The 16,062-nt window shown below is 41.0% G+C and overlaps 1 protein-coding gene across 3 annotated transcripts in view; it reads left to right on the plus strand.

The window, feature by feature from the left end:
* Positions 1-16,062, plus strand: part of AOPEP (aminopeptidase O (putative)) — a 368,252-nt gene that overhangs the window by 275,585 nt on the left and 76,605 nt on the right. For all 3 annotated transcript variants that reach the window (XM_068551997.1, XM_068551998.1, XM_068551999.1), the window contains exons 12-13: positions 8,984-9,046; positions 9,451-9,522. In XM_068551997.1, coding sequence (XP_068408098.1) covers positions 8,984-9,046; positions 9,451-9,522 — 135 coding nt within the window. The remainder of the gene's footprint in view (positions 1-8,983; positions 9,047-9,450; positions 9,523-16,062) is intronic.

The raw sequence follows: 16,062 nt of genomic DNA on the forward strand, positions 1-16,062 counted from the left end.
CTAATATTAATATGAATATAAATTAGCTGGGTGGATTCTTAAATTCTGCATATTAGGAGATGTTTATGAGTCTAATGAAGCTCTAACGTTCTTTGTGGTCCTTTTCCATCTCATACTACTGAGCACAAAAGCTGTGTTGTGTGTAGAGTGGCTGGGTTTATCCCTACTAGAAAGAAGTTATGTTTGGTATCTAAAGAACAATGAGAGTTTGCTGCCTGGCTGATCAATGGTGGATCAAGTTCACATTCCCGGGCTCCTACTCTCCCACCTACACATGCAGGGGGTGGAAGCAGAGCAAAGGGAGGGAGGATACCTCCTTTTTTTCACGGGGAGAGAGAGAGAAGAGATGTGAGCTCAGGATTTCCTAATATGGACACAGCTGGGCCTGTGTAGCATTAAACACTGATTTAATCCACTGCTGGAGGAAACATCCTACAAAAAGTAGAGATTAGCAGCCAATTAATTCTGGCCCTTCCCATTGTTCTTCTGGAACATCTCTTATATGGATCTAAATGTTTGGTGAACAAACATTCTGGAAAATAGCTTTTTTCGTATATTATTTACATCTGGGACAGCCATCTCCCCCCAGTTGTGATGGATTTTATTCTTCCTACACTGTGTGTGTATACATATGTACGTGTGTGATCCTACTTCTCTATAGAGGTAAGATGACTTAGGCCTATTCCTCTTGTGACTTTGCAAATTGTGACTTCATGGGGTTCCTTTGGGAGACCAGATGATAGGCAACAGAGTCTGAGTGCCAAGATTTTTAAAAATAGAAATGTTGGAAAAAGAAAAGTAGACATGCCAAGGGCCACAGACTCTAGGGAGCACGGGCACTCCATGTGCACACACTTACAGATACCACACCCATTCCATTTTAGGGAATAACCAAAGGGACCCAGACGTGAGTATCTGCTTTTCAAGCTAGTGAAATGTTAACATATATGTTTGTGTTTTAAATTAGTAACTAATATCATGGGAATCCCCTCGTGGTCCACTGGTTAGGACTTGGCACTTTCACTGCCGGAGCCCGGGTTCAATCCCTGGTTGGGATTAATAATAGTTAATAATAAATAAATAATATCTTATAAGGCATTTTGCCAGAGTAGTTTCCCTGTAGTGTGTCTTTTCTAAACAAGGAAGCCCATTTGGTTAGAGCACGGTACCCAAGACTCAAGCTACCCGGGTTGCTTTCTGTGTGAAACAGTAGCTTTTGCACGCAGCAAAGGGTCTTTTCCATTGGTACCCACTGTCCTCTAATCCTAGCCAGCAATCTTCCAAATGCAAAATGCTTGTTTCCAGGGAATGTGTGGCAGCCATCAACATAATTAGAGCATTGTTCACAGGGGATGAGTGGGAAATACCACCTCATGTATACAGAATTCCAGGTCAGCACTAAAATCAGGGTCCTTGAAGACGAGGATCTATGCTCTTTCAGTCAGAATCCAGAATCATATTAACCAGGAACCTGGAAAAAACTCTAGAAAGTCAAATATCCATCCATTCTTGCCTTCCTTCTGGGTAATGTTGAGATCTTCCATTTCCACTTCTTTTTAATTCTTGTGTGTGTGTTGTGTGTGTGTGTGTGTGTTGTGTGTGTGTGTGTTGTGTTGTGTGCGCGTGTGTGTGTGTGCGCGCACAGGCACGCTTAAGTAATCATCTGGCCCTGAAGTTTATCCCTAAGAGTAAGCCATAGGAAATGCTACCCTAGCTCAGCCTGACAGCCCATCCTGTCCAGCTTTGTGTCTGCCATCTGCCCAAAGGGACTTATTGTAATAGAACACAATAGGTGGCTGTCCTCTGTGGCATTGACCTTGAAATTTAGATGTCTCCCAAACGCCTGGAATTTCTTCATAGTGACCTATTAGAGATGGGTCATCATTAAAATGATCCAAACCAGTGGTTCTCAACACAGGCTGCCCATTGGAATCCCTGGTCAGGGAGGGGGACTTGTAAAATGACTGACGCCTGGGGCCCACTTTCGAAGATGGGAATCTAAGTGGTCTGGAGTGCCTCCTGGGCACTAGGATTTGTAAACCCTCCTGGTGATTCTAATGAGCAGTCAGGGGTTGGCAACCACTGATCTAAAACCACACCTACATAATTTTATATTTCACCTGTGAAACTCTTTAAGATTATAGTGTCCAAGAATGTTAAGTGCCTGTAAAGAACTGCAGTCATGTGGGGATTGAGGAGGATATACTTATACTTGTTTCCTAAAATGTCTGTTTCAATAGACCTTTATGGTATGGGATTATATTTTACGGGCTGTGTTTTAATGTATGGTTGAGCTGATCCACATAATAAGCAAATATCTTAAGCGAGACCGTCGGGCTAGATGTTCCCTAAGCTCTCATGCTAGAGTAGAAAGAACACTACATTTCCAGCCAGGAGGTCTAAGGGCCACACAGTATGAGACAGTAAAAGCACTATACTTCCCTGAGACTCAGTCTCTTCATCCTGAAGATGGGACAGTATGAGAAACAAACAGAACAGCCTGTATGTGGAAGTGCTTTGTAAACTTAATCCTGTACAAAACTGGCCACTCTGGTTCTTTCTACCAGTTCTGAGGTTCCACGGTCTCTGATATATGTAGTACTTCAGCACTTTTTTTGTCTTCAGGTCACTTTCCTCCAGCTTCTAGTGACGTTGTGTTGCTTCTTAGTTCCGGTAGTCTACACTTTGATAAGTAACAACTGCCTTCTCTTGTAAGCACATCGCATGTGTCATTTGATCTTCACAACTCTATGAGAAAGAGGCTTAAAGAGGTCAGACAGCTAATATGTGGCAGAGCCTGGATTCAAACCCAGACAGGCTGTCTGCGCACTCTTTATACCATGCCGCCTTACCGCCTGGTCATACTAGTCTCTTGAGGACAGGGATGGTGTCTTATTCATCTTTGTGTTCACAAAGTCTAGTGCTCTGTTTTGCAGTAGGCAAACTCAATGTTTGTTAAGTGAATAACCCGTCTATATGTTCCTCTGGTTTTGATATCAAAAGTGATAAAATACTTGGTTGGTTAACATTTTTATATTAGTCCTCTGTGATGTTTGTATAGTATTGTATTTATTTTTGGCTTTATTTTTTTAACAGTTCTTTTGCTCAAATTTTATAAATAGGGTATAATCATATGTCCTTACCTTCTATACTTCACTTCTAAGTGTTAATGGAGCGAACTATTAGAACCATAAAATTTTTTTCAGACGCCCTTCCTCCCTCCAAAAGAGAAAAAGAAATTTAAAGAAAGAAAAAATAAACCCAGAATATTTTATTTATTTATACTCCTCCTTGTCCAAAAGAGAGTTAAGCAAACTCTTAGAAAGCAAAATATAGCATGATAAAAGTAACTTAAAATAAGAAAACTGAAGCAATGTGAAAATAATGTTAGGAAAATAAGATGGGGCCAGGAATTACATTAGCATACAATAGGCACCCCCTGAAGTTCCTATACTTGGCTTAATGTAGGGTCACAGAGCTTTCTAGAAGAAGGAAAAAGGATCAATTTGCAGTGTTCATGAGGTAAAACAAACCAGTTGCCTAAGTCCAACTATTCCTGATGTTGATACTACGGGGAAGTTTTTCCTATGGGTCCTCACAGAAAATTACTATTTAATATAATAAACAACCATCTAAAACCATCCTTACGGTAAACATTGTGATGGATTTTATGGGTTGTTTTTTATAATGCACCTCAATAAAGGTTGATGGCTTCTTCCCAGAACATAATTCGATAAAAGGAATTTCACAGAGCACCAGTAAGATGCATCCCGCACCAGCTGTGAGGTGGTCTGCCTTAACCCAAGAAAATCTTAGACTCTCCTGGGTAGGAGTTTTGGTATCCGCAAACTCTGTGAACCTCCTGACAATTGGTGTGGGGGGTGGCCGTGCACCTTGGTGTATTTTTCTCTGGGGAGCCAGTAGTTGATAGCAAACGCTTCATCAGATTTTCAGAGGGGATCAAGAAATGGAAGAACTGAGCATGCTCCCTCAGGCAAGCTCTGTAAAAGTTTTTGAGCAACAGTGAGTTCAGGGTTATGGTTACTAAGAGGAGAGATTCTGTCAGCCAGGTCACTGCAAAGCAAGTGTGGGATGGATTTCCTTTTTTGAAAACTATGCTTTATAAGGACTTCCACTGAGAAGTTCATTTGGCAGGGCCAAAATCTTCTTCAGAAAGAAATTAGGCATTCATTCTAACATAGAGACAAAATGGGCAATAATACAAATTATAATTTTTCTGAAGTCAAATAAGTCAAATAAAAAGATATCATAAAGGAATGTTACATTTTAAAATGATAGCGCAAAATTTAAAGACATAAACATTGGATAACTTTGCCTCTAATCCTTGCTTGTTATTATTCGCAACTTAAACTAACCTTGATTTTATTTCCAGACATGTGTAGACTCTTACCTTGTAATTTACCCTGAATATATGTTGGCTATAGAGCCCTTCTGAAACCAGCAAAAGCTTCTGGACCTTTCTACCTTGTTTGGTATTAAAAAGTCTTTTGACTTCTTATAGTGGATAGTTTTCCCTCTGCTGTGCACAAGGGAGTATAATTTGCCATCTGAAGCTGTTCGGTCTAATTAAAGGGCTTCCCTCATTTGCCCTTTCAGCCTTCTGGTTGCCTAGGAAGGCATGCTGCTGCATCTCATTCCTCTGGACTGTACCTCATCACCAAGTAGAGGCACACATCCATATTAACAATATGAAATTTGTATCACTATCATTTTCCAGTGAAAGGAGTCATTACAAGGAGTTACTTCCTCTCGACTAAAAAAAGAAAACAGAAAAAGGTTTTTCCCTCCAAAAGTAATCTCCAGCCACTAGGTTAAGTACTGTTTTTATTTTAAAGCAATGGCATTTTCCTCAGCTTCTGAAATTGTCTTCAGCTATTATAAACTGCTTTGACAAGAAAGTTTCTTAAAACATTTTTTTTTCAAAACTTGCATCTCTACTAGACAAGCCATTTTTAAAGATATAATTAAAATAGAAGACATCTGTTTTTAAAAGATAGCTTTAAAGTGCTTTCACCACATTTTCAAAGACAGCTATTAGAGTATTCATCCCCAGCTACAGAATTCAAATTTTTAAAAAGTCGTCTTCTTCAAGTTTCTCCACATCCTACCTTCACTGGGGTCCCCTGATGAAGAAAGGTAGATTTAGGCGGACAAAAGGAGAAACGTGTTGAGGTTATATTGAACGTGATCAAAGAGAATTAATACTTTTCCAGGGTCATGAAATATGTTAATATTTCATTCCAGATTAAATTCAGCTCCTACCACCATTTTGGGATACAATTTTAGTGAATAATATATGAGGGAATTAGGAACTTTTATTCCCCATTGCTATTTTTATTTTATTTTTTAAAAAAGGTCATTTTAGAAGTACCCTGGCAATGTAACTGATAACCCATGGCGTCTCCTTTTTAAAAATGTATAATTCTGTGCTCTTTACAAATTAAGATATTTTAGTAGAGACACAAGCAGGAGTTAATTAGAAAGATCTTCTTAAGATTCTCTCCCATGAAATTTCATATGCCATTCATTCAGTCATTTATTCCTTTATCCTTCCATTCGCTTACTTAACACATTTATTGAGCATCTACTATGTGCCAGGCAGTGTTTTTAGTGACTGGACAAAAATCAGGAACAGAAGGGACAGGATCTCTTTCTTCCTGGACCTTAAAATCCAGTCGGGGAAATAGATATTCGATAAATTAATAAAAAATAGTTATAATAGAGCTGTACAACACAAGAGTGAACCCGAATGTAAACTATGGACTTTACTTAATAATGTATCAAATATTGGTTCATTAATTGTAACAAATTCCCGGCACTGATGCAAGAAATTAATAATAAAGGAAACTGGGGGTTATGTTGGCACACGGGAATTTTGTGCTATCTGCACAAATTTTTCTAAAGAATAATGTCTCAATAAAAGTAAAACATTTTAGGGCTTCCCTTCCCTGGTGGCGCAGTGGTTAAGAATCCGCCTGCCAATGCAGGGGACACGGGTTCGAGCCCTGGTCCGGGAAGATCCCACATGCCGCGGAGCAACTAAGCCCGTGCGCCACAACTACTGAGCCTGTGCTCTAGAGTCCACGAGCCACAACTACTGAAGCCCACGAGCCCTAGAGCCAGTGCTCCGCAAGGAGAAGCCCGCGCACCACAACGAAGAGTAGCCCCCACTCCCTGCAACTAGAGAAAGCCCGCGCGCAGTAATGAAGACCCAACGCAGCCAAAAATAAATAAATAAATAAATAATTTAAAAATTATTTAAAAAAATAATAAAAATAAAAAATTTTAAATATCTATAAAAGATAATTACTTTCAAGGAAATAAATAGGAAAAAATAGTGGGATGACATAATTTGGATTGGGGAGTGAGGAAGACCTTTCTGGGGAAGTGTTGTTTAAGCCCAGCACTAGAGAATAAGTAGGAGCCAGCCAGGCAAAAAAGAGAAGGAAATGCATTCTCAGTAAAGCAAAGTGATACCATTTGAACTACCTTTGTAAATACCATTCTGGTTTCTTTGTGGAGAAGAAAGATTGAGGGGGTGGGTTTGGGGGGCAAGAGGACAAACAAGGAGGCAAGTTAGTAGGCACTTAGAATGGACCACAGCTTTTGCTACCCACTCAAAGTCCTAGAAGAGCAGAGTAACAGTAGGATGTTTTCTTGCTCAGCTTGTGCCAGACACCGTTAGATTCTCTGTGAACTGGGTGCTAGCAAGGAAGGAGACTGTCAATGGCACGGAGATGGTGTTCCCAGGTCTCAGTTCCTAAGGTCTTTCCACTGGCTCAAAGGGATTTTTAGAATGAGGAACAATCTTGTGTGCGTGTGTGTGTGTGTGTGTGTGTGTGTGTGTGTGTGTATTTGAGACCACAACCAGATGAAAATTATAAGGGGAAAAAGCTTTCAAGTACTAACTACCCAGCTGTAACAGCAGATTTTCATAGAAGTCTGTATAAGGTTTAATTTGCAATAGTTATCTTTCTTCCTGCTGCTGGATTGTTGGAATTTACTTTGGTTTTTGTTTCTTCTAAGACTACATGTTTTTAAATTGTTGCTAAATCAACAAAGAGGACACTTAAGAGAGGTCCATTTAGGCATGGCACTGTACATCAATATTGAACTGTTTGTATCAGGGATCTTAGACATGGTGAATTCCCAAGAAAAAAAATTCTAGTGGGTAAAGGGAAATGTCAGTCAGTGATAGATCTCTATTGATTCTGGAACTGTTATTAGTAGCATGGAAGCTTAAATAGTTCAAAGTTTTATTTCCATTTAAAATTAAGCAGCTCTGCAATTACATAATCCACTTCATCATTTGTAATTTTTACCTGCCTATATGGATGTGCATTTGAGGCTTGCAAGCCTATCTATTTTTGTGCCTTTCTTTTACAGTACAAAAATTGTATGTGATGGTTGTACATTATATATAAAAAGATTCGATAACACCTTGAAAAAATCTTTAGCAAACGAGCATGCATTTCATAGCACTTAGCTAATAACGGTTAATATGTTGATTTAACTCTACATAGGTTTGTTTTTTTTTTTTTAATTCTTGTTAATAACACAAACACCAAGTCAAGAATCTCCCGTTTGAGCAGTCCTGTTGTTTGTTTTAGGAAACAGAAGTGCATCATCAATGTAATTTTAAGTTAGTCCAGTTATGAATCTGGGATGAAGGGATAAAATAAAGTTTTCCACTCTGATGTCTCCATTAAGAAGCTCCCCTTTGTGTAAAATACTCCATGGCAAAGTTGCTTCTATTTAAAGTAGTGAGTTTGATCTTGGCTTTGATCTAAAGCTTTTGATCTTGAAAGAAGGATGGAGTAGCAATAAAGAGAGGGCAAGACAGATTTTCTTTAAAGAAATGCGATAAAGTTAAAGGAATGGTCAACATCAGCAAACGCGAGTGCGACCCGACTCTTCTCCCAAAGCACTCACCCCCCAGGCTGGTTCAGCCCACTTCTGATGAGGATGGAAAGAAAGCCTTTTGGGGGTCGGCGGAAAAAACTGAGGGTATCTCACACTTTTATGAACTGAGTGGAAAGTTTACCCCTATTTATGAAGACGTATTGTCCCCTTCTTAAATTCTACTAGTCGCTTTGGAAGGGTCCACAGGCCGGGCAAGCGCGGCGCCGGCCGCGCTCACCCAGAGCGCGTTAGCTCCCGCGACGCGCGGGCGGAGCTCCGGGTTCGCCTTTCACGCGCTCGCGGCTTCTCCCCCAGGAGGTCACCTGCCACCGCCCCGGAGTCCGGAGGGGCCACTGAAAAAGGTCAACTCAATGGCGTCTAATCCATTCCCAGAGAAAACTCCATTAGGAAAGTTCCTTTCCCTCCGCGAAGGCCATCTGGACACTTAGGTTTCTGACCCGAAGGGCGAGTTCAGGCTGGCCGCGGGGGTTGAGGGAGCTTTTGCCGCTAAGCCTTTTCGCCTGCCGGCGGGCAGCAGTTCTCCTCCCACCGCGGCCAAGAAGCCCTTTCGCGGTACCCAGGGTCCCGCAGGCTTGTGGGCTGGAAAGGTAAGTGCGCGCGCCGCGGATCGGCCCGCGCGTGGGAGGGCGCGGGCAGGACGCAGGGAGAAGAAAGATGTTTGCGAAGAGAACAATAACACAGGCGGCGCGCCGGTGGGGGTGGGGGCGGAGGCGACCTGCGGGGAGGGCGGCGCGGCCGCCTATACCTTTAAGGCAGGCCCCGCCCCCGCCCAGCGCCCGCCCGCCGCCCGCGCCGCCGCCCCGGCCCCGCGCTCGCCCGCCGCCCGCGGCGTGCCTTAGGTGTAGCGGGCCTCGAGCGTTCGCCGCTCTCTGGCGGGCCGGCGGGGCGGACGGCCCTGGGCGCGGGTTCCGGCGCCAGGCTCCCACCTTCACCTACCGCGGGCGAGGTACGTGGTTGGCGCGCCGAGTTAGTGGGGCGCGGGGGAGGGAGGCTGGGGCGGCTCCCGGGAAAAACTTGACTCTGTCCCCTTCCCCCGCAGCCGCTGCAGAGGGAGCGCCTGGCCGGGGCGGAGTGCGGGCTCGCGCGGCAAGTGAGCGCCGAGGTGAGTGCGGGCGGCGCGGTCCTTGGGCTCCCCTCCCTCCCCGGGCGGTGGGTCGCGCGTTGCGTCCCCGGCGCGGAGACCCCGGTCGGCGGCGACGCGCGGCAGCGGTGGGTAAGATGGCCCTCGTTCGGGGGCTCTGGCTCGTACCGGCGCGGGGGCGGCAAATCGGGCCCATTAAGGAGGGAGCGGCCGGGGCGAAGGTCGCGGCCTCGGCGCGCCGTAGACCCGAGGGCCCTCTGCGCTGAGGCGGCCCCGCGAGCCCCGAAGGGTGCCTGTGGCTCCCCCAGGTGAAGCCGAGGAAGGCTATGTCGCGAGGCTGTCGATCGTTTCTTTCTCACGCTGAGGGGCGGCCCTCAGGACCCGTCGTTCTGTGTTTAAAATGCCCTGTGGTTTTTGAACTTCAGGTCGCCAAATGGGTCCGAGTGAACAGGAGACCCCGAAAACGGAAACGAAAGGAGACAGAAGTGTTGGAAAAGGTAGGGGTCCCCGAAAGAGAGCACTGGATGGAGTTCTTGATCAGTCTCCCCGTCTGCCCCTGAATACTTGGTCGCAACGACAGAGTAGCTTTTTTTTAAGTTTGCAGTAAACGTTAGATTTACCTGGATAGTTCTGTAGAAACGCTGGTTGATAATTCTAGTGACTATGAACGTACTGTGTTCTCAGGAAGTTAGAATGACCCGGGATAGAGATTTCTTTCATGCTTATTAAATAGAGCGTTAGGACATAAGCGAGTTCCATTATTACATTAGACCAGTAGTATTTATTATGGTAATATATTATTATATAACTACCTCTAAAAAAGGGGGTTGTTCTGAATAAGTCACCCACAGTATCAGGTTTCTCTCCTTGGTCGTGATAGAGACAGTAGCACACTCATTCATTTAGACTTTAGAGTACTCTCAAAAATGGAGAGAGAAGATGAAAGAAGTGTATTACTTTTGAAACAGTAGGAGAGATTTTATTTACTAATGCAAATGAGAAGTTTGTTTTTCTACACTTAGAATTTCAGTATGCTACTTTGCAGAAGTTTGGACTACCTGTTTTCTCCTGAAATTGTGTTAAGTCAAAACTTGATTTGTCATTGTAATAAGTAATACGAAATAAGGTAAGTAGTCTGTTGTTTCCTGAGTGATTTCGTTGAAAACTCTTAAAAGTGAATAATGTTTTGACAAACCTTACAGCAGATATGATTTTTGTTGCTTTTGCTTTAATTGTTTTACTGTTTTTTGATTCTTGAAAGCACCAAGGGATTAAAATAGCAGTGTGTTGTTTTTCTGCTGCTAGAATGTATGATGAATCACTTCTGATTCTGAAGCCAAATTCTTGCTGATAGCATTGCTGCCAACTTCTGTGATGTGTTGCCTTAGTATGGGCATTGCAGCGTCCGAGAATGTGCACAAAGCACATCATAATGAAGGTGATACCAAAGTTTCGGAGTGCATTTAAGGATACCAAGGGCAGCTTCTGAGAGAATTGCAAAAAGAACTGGCCTAGGAGTATAGTCATTTGTAAGGAGACATCCAGTGTGTGAAGAGTGTGACTCTTTAAACAAAGAGTCATATATGTCACTTCAGTTAAACAGTAATAGAAAAAGTTGTCATTTTGAACGGGCTTGAGTTTTCTGACCATACCTTAACATGCTATGGTAGGTCGTGTTTGTTTAACTTTCATGGTCTAGGTGTTTTTAAAAATGTTTGTGAGGTGATAGATAGATGAGACCATAAAATGTCCAAAGAAGGAAAAAGAGTTAACAGCTTATTTAGTATTTTAAAAAATATTTTTTAGCTGTTATTTTTTTAAACCCAAAGTAAGATTACCCAAGCACACAATGTATCATGCATAAAAGAAGGGGAAGCCCTTATCTTTGTGGATTACCAGCTACCATCACTACCAAAATCTGAATTTGAAGTAACCGTTATCTGTGACACCCATGACCTGACCACTGCCTTCTGAGAATGAGAAGGGTAGGGACTGAGGATTTTGCCTTCCAGGAAAACTGGAGTTCTTCATTGAACCATTTCTCCTTGAGAGAGGCTGTTGTGTTGGAGCTTATAGGGAGGACGCACTTTTGACTTTCCTTAGAATTTGTGGGCAGCAATTTTGAGGAGGACATGAAAATGAAGTGGGTTGAGACCATCATGCTGAGCTTCCTTTCCAGGAATGAAGCTTAAAGCTGACTAGCTTTGAGGGTGGAGGTGGGCAGGGCAAGAAGGTGGGAAATTTCAGAATTGTATCAGACAATATTAATTATCAGCGTCTCCCGTCTTTTCTTCTGGTTCTGCACAGCAGCTGAGCTCTTTGCCCACTGTTTTGCCTCTGCCGTACCAGGGAGAGAGTTTGGAGCTCACTGACGCAAAGCATATGCAGTATTTTCAAGGGCAGGGTTTAGAAAGGGGGAACGATCAGCTGCCAAGGGCATGAGAACAAGTTCTGAAAGGCACAGAAGCTATACTGCAGCTGGTAGCCGAGGTGTGTCCTCTGATTGCCCGAGTGTCTATTCCAAAATGCAGATCAAATTCTGTGGTTATGAGTATTCAAATAGGTCATTTGTTAACTTTTTGCTGGGATTTGAACCTGTTATTCTTAGGAATCTAGGTAGTTAACTTACTATTGAGTTTAGTAAGTTTTTTTAAACGTTTGCCATGCCAGAAGTCAACTTTTCTTTTTTCATGCGTTTACTGTTTTTCTGCAACGTTAGAATAAAACTGTGGCGTTTTCTGCTTTTATTCATTTTATGTAACTGTAAAATAAGAATATGAGTTTTAGTCGTTTCTGGTTGGTTGTACATTTAAAATCTAGCCATTTCTTTTATTTGCCTACTTTGTCTTTGCCCCTTTCTCTCCCTCCTGCTGCCCTTTCCTCCATCCCCTAAGTCTGTATTTGCACCTTCAGGCCTCAGGCAGGATTCAGCCCTGATGAGTGAACTTGTGGGATGACTGGTCTGTATTTTACTATGCTAGGGTCATAACATTTTTCCTCTGATTTTTACTGACCTGCTCGAGGAAGGAAAACAGAAAGCAGTGGTGCAAGGCCAGAGTCTGAAGAGGGGCGTTTAGTGAGGAGTTAAACGTTAAAGAATGGAATCTTACAGGAATGATTATTTTCCCCCCTTAAAATCTTGAAGGCGCTCAGTGGTAGGCATAGCCTGGTGTAACTTGAAATACTAGTTGAGGTTTTCAGTGAACTCAGAAGGAGAAGCAAAACAAACTTATACTGTGCTCAGCTGTGGGTTAAAATAACGAATAATGAAATAAAGTAAGCTGGGTGAATGAGAGGTACCACCGGAAAAGTGATTTAAGATGCTCTCCTGGCCTTTCCTGGCCTACTGCTGTGTTGTGTCATTCCCACACACCCACCAGATAGCTCTACTGTCTTTCTATGCTGTCTTTTGGATTTTCATTTCTTGTCTTTTCTGTAGATGCGTCGTTCTTTTGTCTGCATTTTCTCCTATTTTCTCTGACACTTATTTCCATTTTACTTTATGTTTTAGCCCTTTTTCCACTGGTGTAACCGAATTCCTTTACATTGTTTTTTGTTTTCTTCATTTTTAGTTACAAAACTCACCTCTCTTTTGCTTCTGGTCCTCAGGTATTTTCTCCTTACATTCTGATATTCTTCCTTTTTCACTATTTCGAGTTCCTTTTATTTAGTTTGAATAATTTATGCAACAGAAAGGCAAGGGGAATGTGAACAACTATACAAAGAACAACTAGGATGAATGGATCAGCCTGCTCTGCGAGGGGCGAGTTAAACAATGGCGATTGCCACAGTGAATTGTATAATGTATATTTTTAAAAATAATGTTAATAGATTTTACTAAATGACTACTGGTTTTGGAAGAACACACATTTTTTTTTTCTGCTTTTTAACTGGTTCAGAGATAAGTACAAATTATCTATCATATTGAAAGATTAAGGACTAATATAATGTTCTTATAAATATATACATGATAATACAGCATTTTTGATAATTCTTTAATCAGTATTCTAAGGATTAGATAATAATTTATGAAATCATATATTTGAAGAAAATATCTGACTGGCATTATGATTTCCTTAGAGGAAGAAAATTCCAATTTTCATATTCGAAAGAAGCACCTTTTCTACTTCATGCACATCTGAAAATAGAACAAATTTTAAAAATACTCATTTCTAGTCATCAGTAAGTAATATGATGATGTCAGAAGTATTCATTGGCATACTTTCAAAACATTGAAAATTCAACAATACTAAGGTTTGCTGTTATTATTAACAAGCGCTCCTTCATGTGTGTTAGTTTGTTTACGAGCAGGTGTCTTGGCGAGGGTAAGATTGGCCTCTGTTACGATTAGTCATAAGAAACGCTAGGTGCAAATGGTCTCCAACAAAAGCACCCTTTAAGGTTACCTTAATTATTCTTTTCTGCCAGAACCTGAAAAATGATACCCGTAAGCATAAAATTGTTTAAAATTTGGTGAAATTTTCCTTGAAATATTGAGTAAAACATGAAAATCTAGAAAGATGGTGGTGAAACTGGATTTATAGTATTTAGCGGCCATTTTAGTGCGATCTAAATGGTAAATTCTATTTTCTGAGTCTTTGAGAGAAAGATACTGGAACTGTTTTCTTTGTGATAATATCCTTCCTACATTCTGGACCATTTTCACTCGGCTTTTTCATTTGTTCTTTCCGCACTCTTGATTCTTAACTGAAATCATTGATAACCTTGATAATAATTCACAGAAGATTTTTTTAAATCCAACTTGGCTTATGCATTTTGCCACATTTATTGCTCCTTTTAAAATTTTACACATTCTAGGAGAATGTTTTTATTACAATTCTGATATTGAAATATTCAAAATGATAAAGGTAGGTACAAATTTTAAACTATTTAATAAAGTGCTTTACTGCTATTTGTCTTTTGTGACAAAGATCTGTTTTCTATTTGGTTTATGATTTCTGGAAAACAGTATTTAAGACTAATAAAAATTTTCTGGTTTTTTTCTTGGATCTGTAACAGCAGACGGCAACGGTGTTAGGCTTGACTCTGGAGCTCTTAGGATACAAAGCTTGGCAAAACGGCACAAGATGAATTTAGGGAGTGCTGAACCAAGGGGTCCCTTCTCTTTGTAGGCACTACCTGCATTTAGCAAGATGGTAGGTGTGGGCAGCCACTCTTATGTAACTGAGGCAGCATTCGTGTTGAGCGGTTTCCCAGGCACTGGTGCCCTTTCCTCTTTTCGAAAATGCTCTTGCCATGTGAGAATTCATAACTAGTCTACATTTATATAGCTGTAACCTCTTACAATAGCTTCATTGATACTTGATCTCGTAGAAAAGCTTTATGGATTCTAATGAGTCACAGCTCTTGAGGCACCAGCCGCCCTCTCTTACGCCTTCCCTATCAGTGAGTGGCTTTGTGTCCTGTGTTGTACTGATTGTGCCTTTGGATGACAACTTACTTGAGTGATAGGAGGAGGCAGAATAATTTATTAAAAATAATTACAAAGAAACCAAACCAAAGGGGTAATTATAGCACTGTTAATATGCAATTCGTTATTTTATTGCTGAAATATTTGGAACTCAGTCTTTTTTGTGCGTCTCCCTTTTTTCCTTGTAAATCCCTAACAAATACATAACTTATTAAATTTTCTCTACCAGGTCTCAGGTTAGATCTGGTTTCACAAGATCTTGGTTGTTGTTTTTTTTTTCCTTAGCTGGACCAAGGAAGAATTGCTGATAAAATGTATTTTTGGTAGCCTCAGGAAGGAAGTCTGATCTGTATAATTTTATAGCATTAAATTTTCATCTATTTCGTAGATTTTTTTAAAGAATCTGCAGCTCTTTAAAGAAAAGTGCGAATTTTGAGTGTACTAAAATTCCTTCCCATTTTCAGCTGGCATGATGGGTAAAATTTAAAAGTCATCCACTTACCCTCATGCACTTATTCACATATTTTAAAAAGAATCTTTGAATGGAACTATTACTGTAATAATAGCTGACACTTGTCATGTGTCAAGCACTCTTCTCAGTGCTTTACATGTATCAACTCACGTAACTGTACCATTAAAGTAGTTTCACAAAATAGCAGTATGATATGTCAGATGCTTTGTGGAGGTAGATGAGTTATAAACAAATCGAATAATTGTTGTAGAAAAGAATGCTTTGGGCAAGACTTAAAAATTCTTTTTAACCCAGGCTATTGACATTCCTAGACCACCAGCATAAAGCATACGTTTTCTAAGTTAGGAAAATCTCAACCAGCATGTATTTTGGAAACACTTGAAAGTGTGCAGATAATTACACCATTGTTGATTTTAGCAGATTTGATGCCAGCAGCCATCAACTCTTATGTGCCGTGAGAGATGAAAGCCATTTTAATATAAAACATAAGAGTTTGGCTAGAAAAGGGAGGCGGGCAGAGGAAATTTTTGTGACTTTTAGTTTTATAGGAAGCATTAGTTACATTCCTGTGACAGAATGCTTTACTTGGCAATCATTCTCATCTTAGGCATTTTAATGAGCTGCTGTTTTGTGCCTGGTATCATATGGCACTAATAAGATGCATTATTTTAGTAGCACCTACTGGTGTCAGTGTAGTTTAGGGCCTGTCATTGTTTCCATTAATCTTCTATTTTAGGAGGCCGACACTAGCATGTGTCTTTAAGTCTAGCCAACATGTACTTCATTTATATTTCTGGGTCTCTGCACAAAGGAAAAATGACACTCAAGCCTTGTGTTTCCAGTACTTAGAAAAGGACCTGATCACATACAGCCTCAGTAAATATTTGTGGAATGAATTAGATGAGTGAATCTTACAGATGGTACCTTTCTGTAAAGTTATACCTGGCTCTTGCATTTAAAAAAATTTTAAATGTCCAGGTTTTCATTTTGTTCTCTAATGACGGAGGTTTCCATTAAAGCACATTTGGTAGAGCTTTCCTGGCTGTCGTGGGTCATCTTTTTCATCTCTTCTATAAAGAGAGCTCAGAGCCAGGAAGACTGACACTGATCCCAACTCTGCCACCTAATTATGTG

The sequence above is a fragment of the Eschrichtius robustus genome, chromosome 10 (assembly GCF_028021215.1).
Source record: "Eschrichtius robustus isolate mEscRob2 chromosome 10, mEscRob2.pri, whole genome shotgun sequence".
Lineage (NCBI taxonomy): Eukaryota > Metazoa > Chordata > Mammalia > Artiodactyla > Eschrichtiidae > Eschrichtius > Eschrichtius robustus.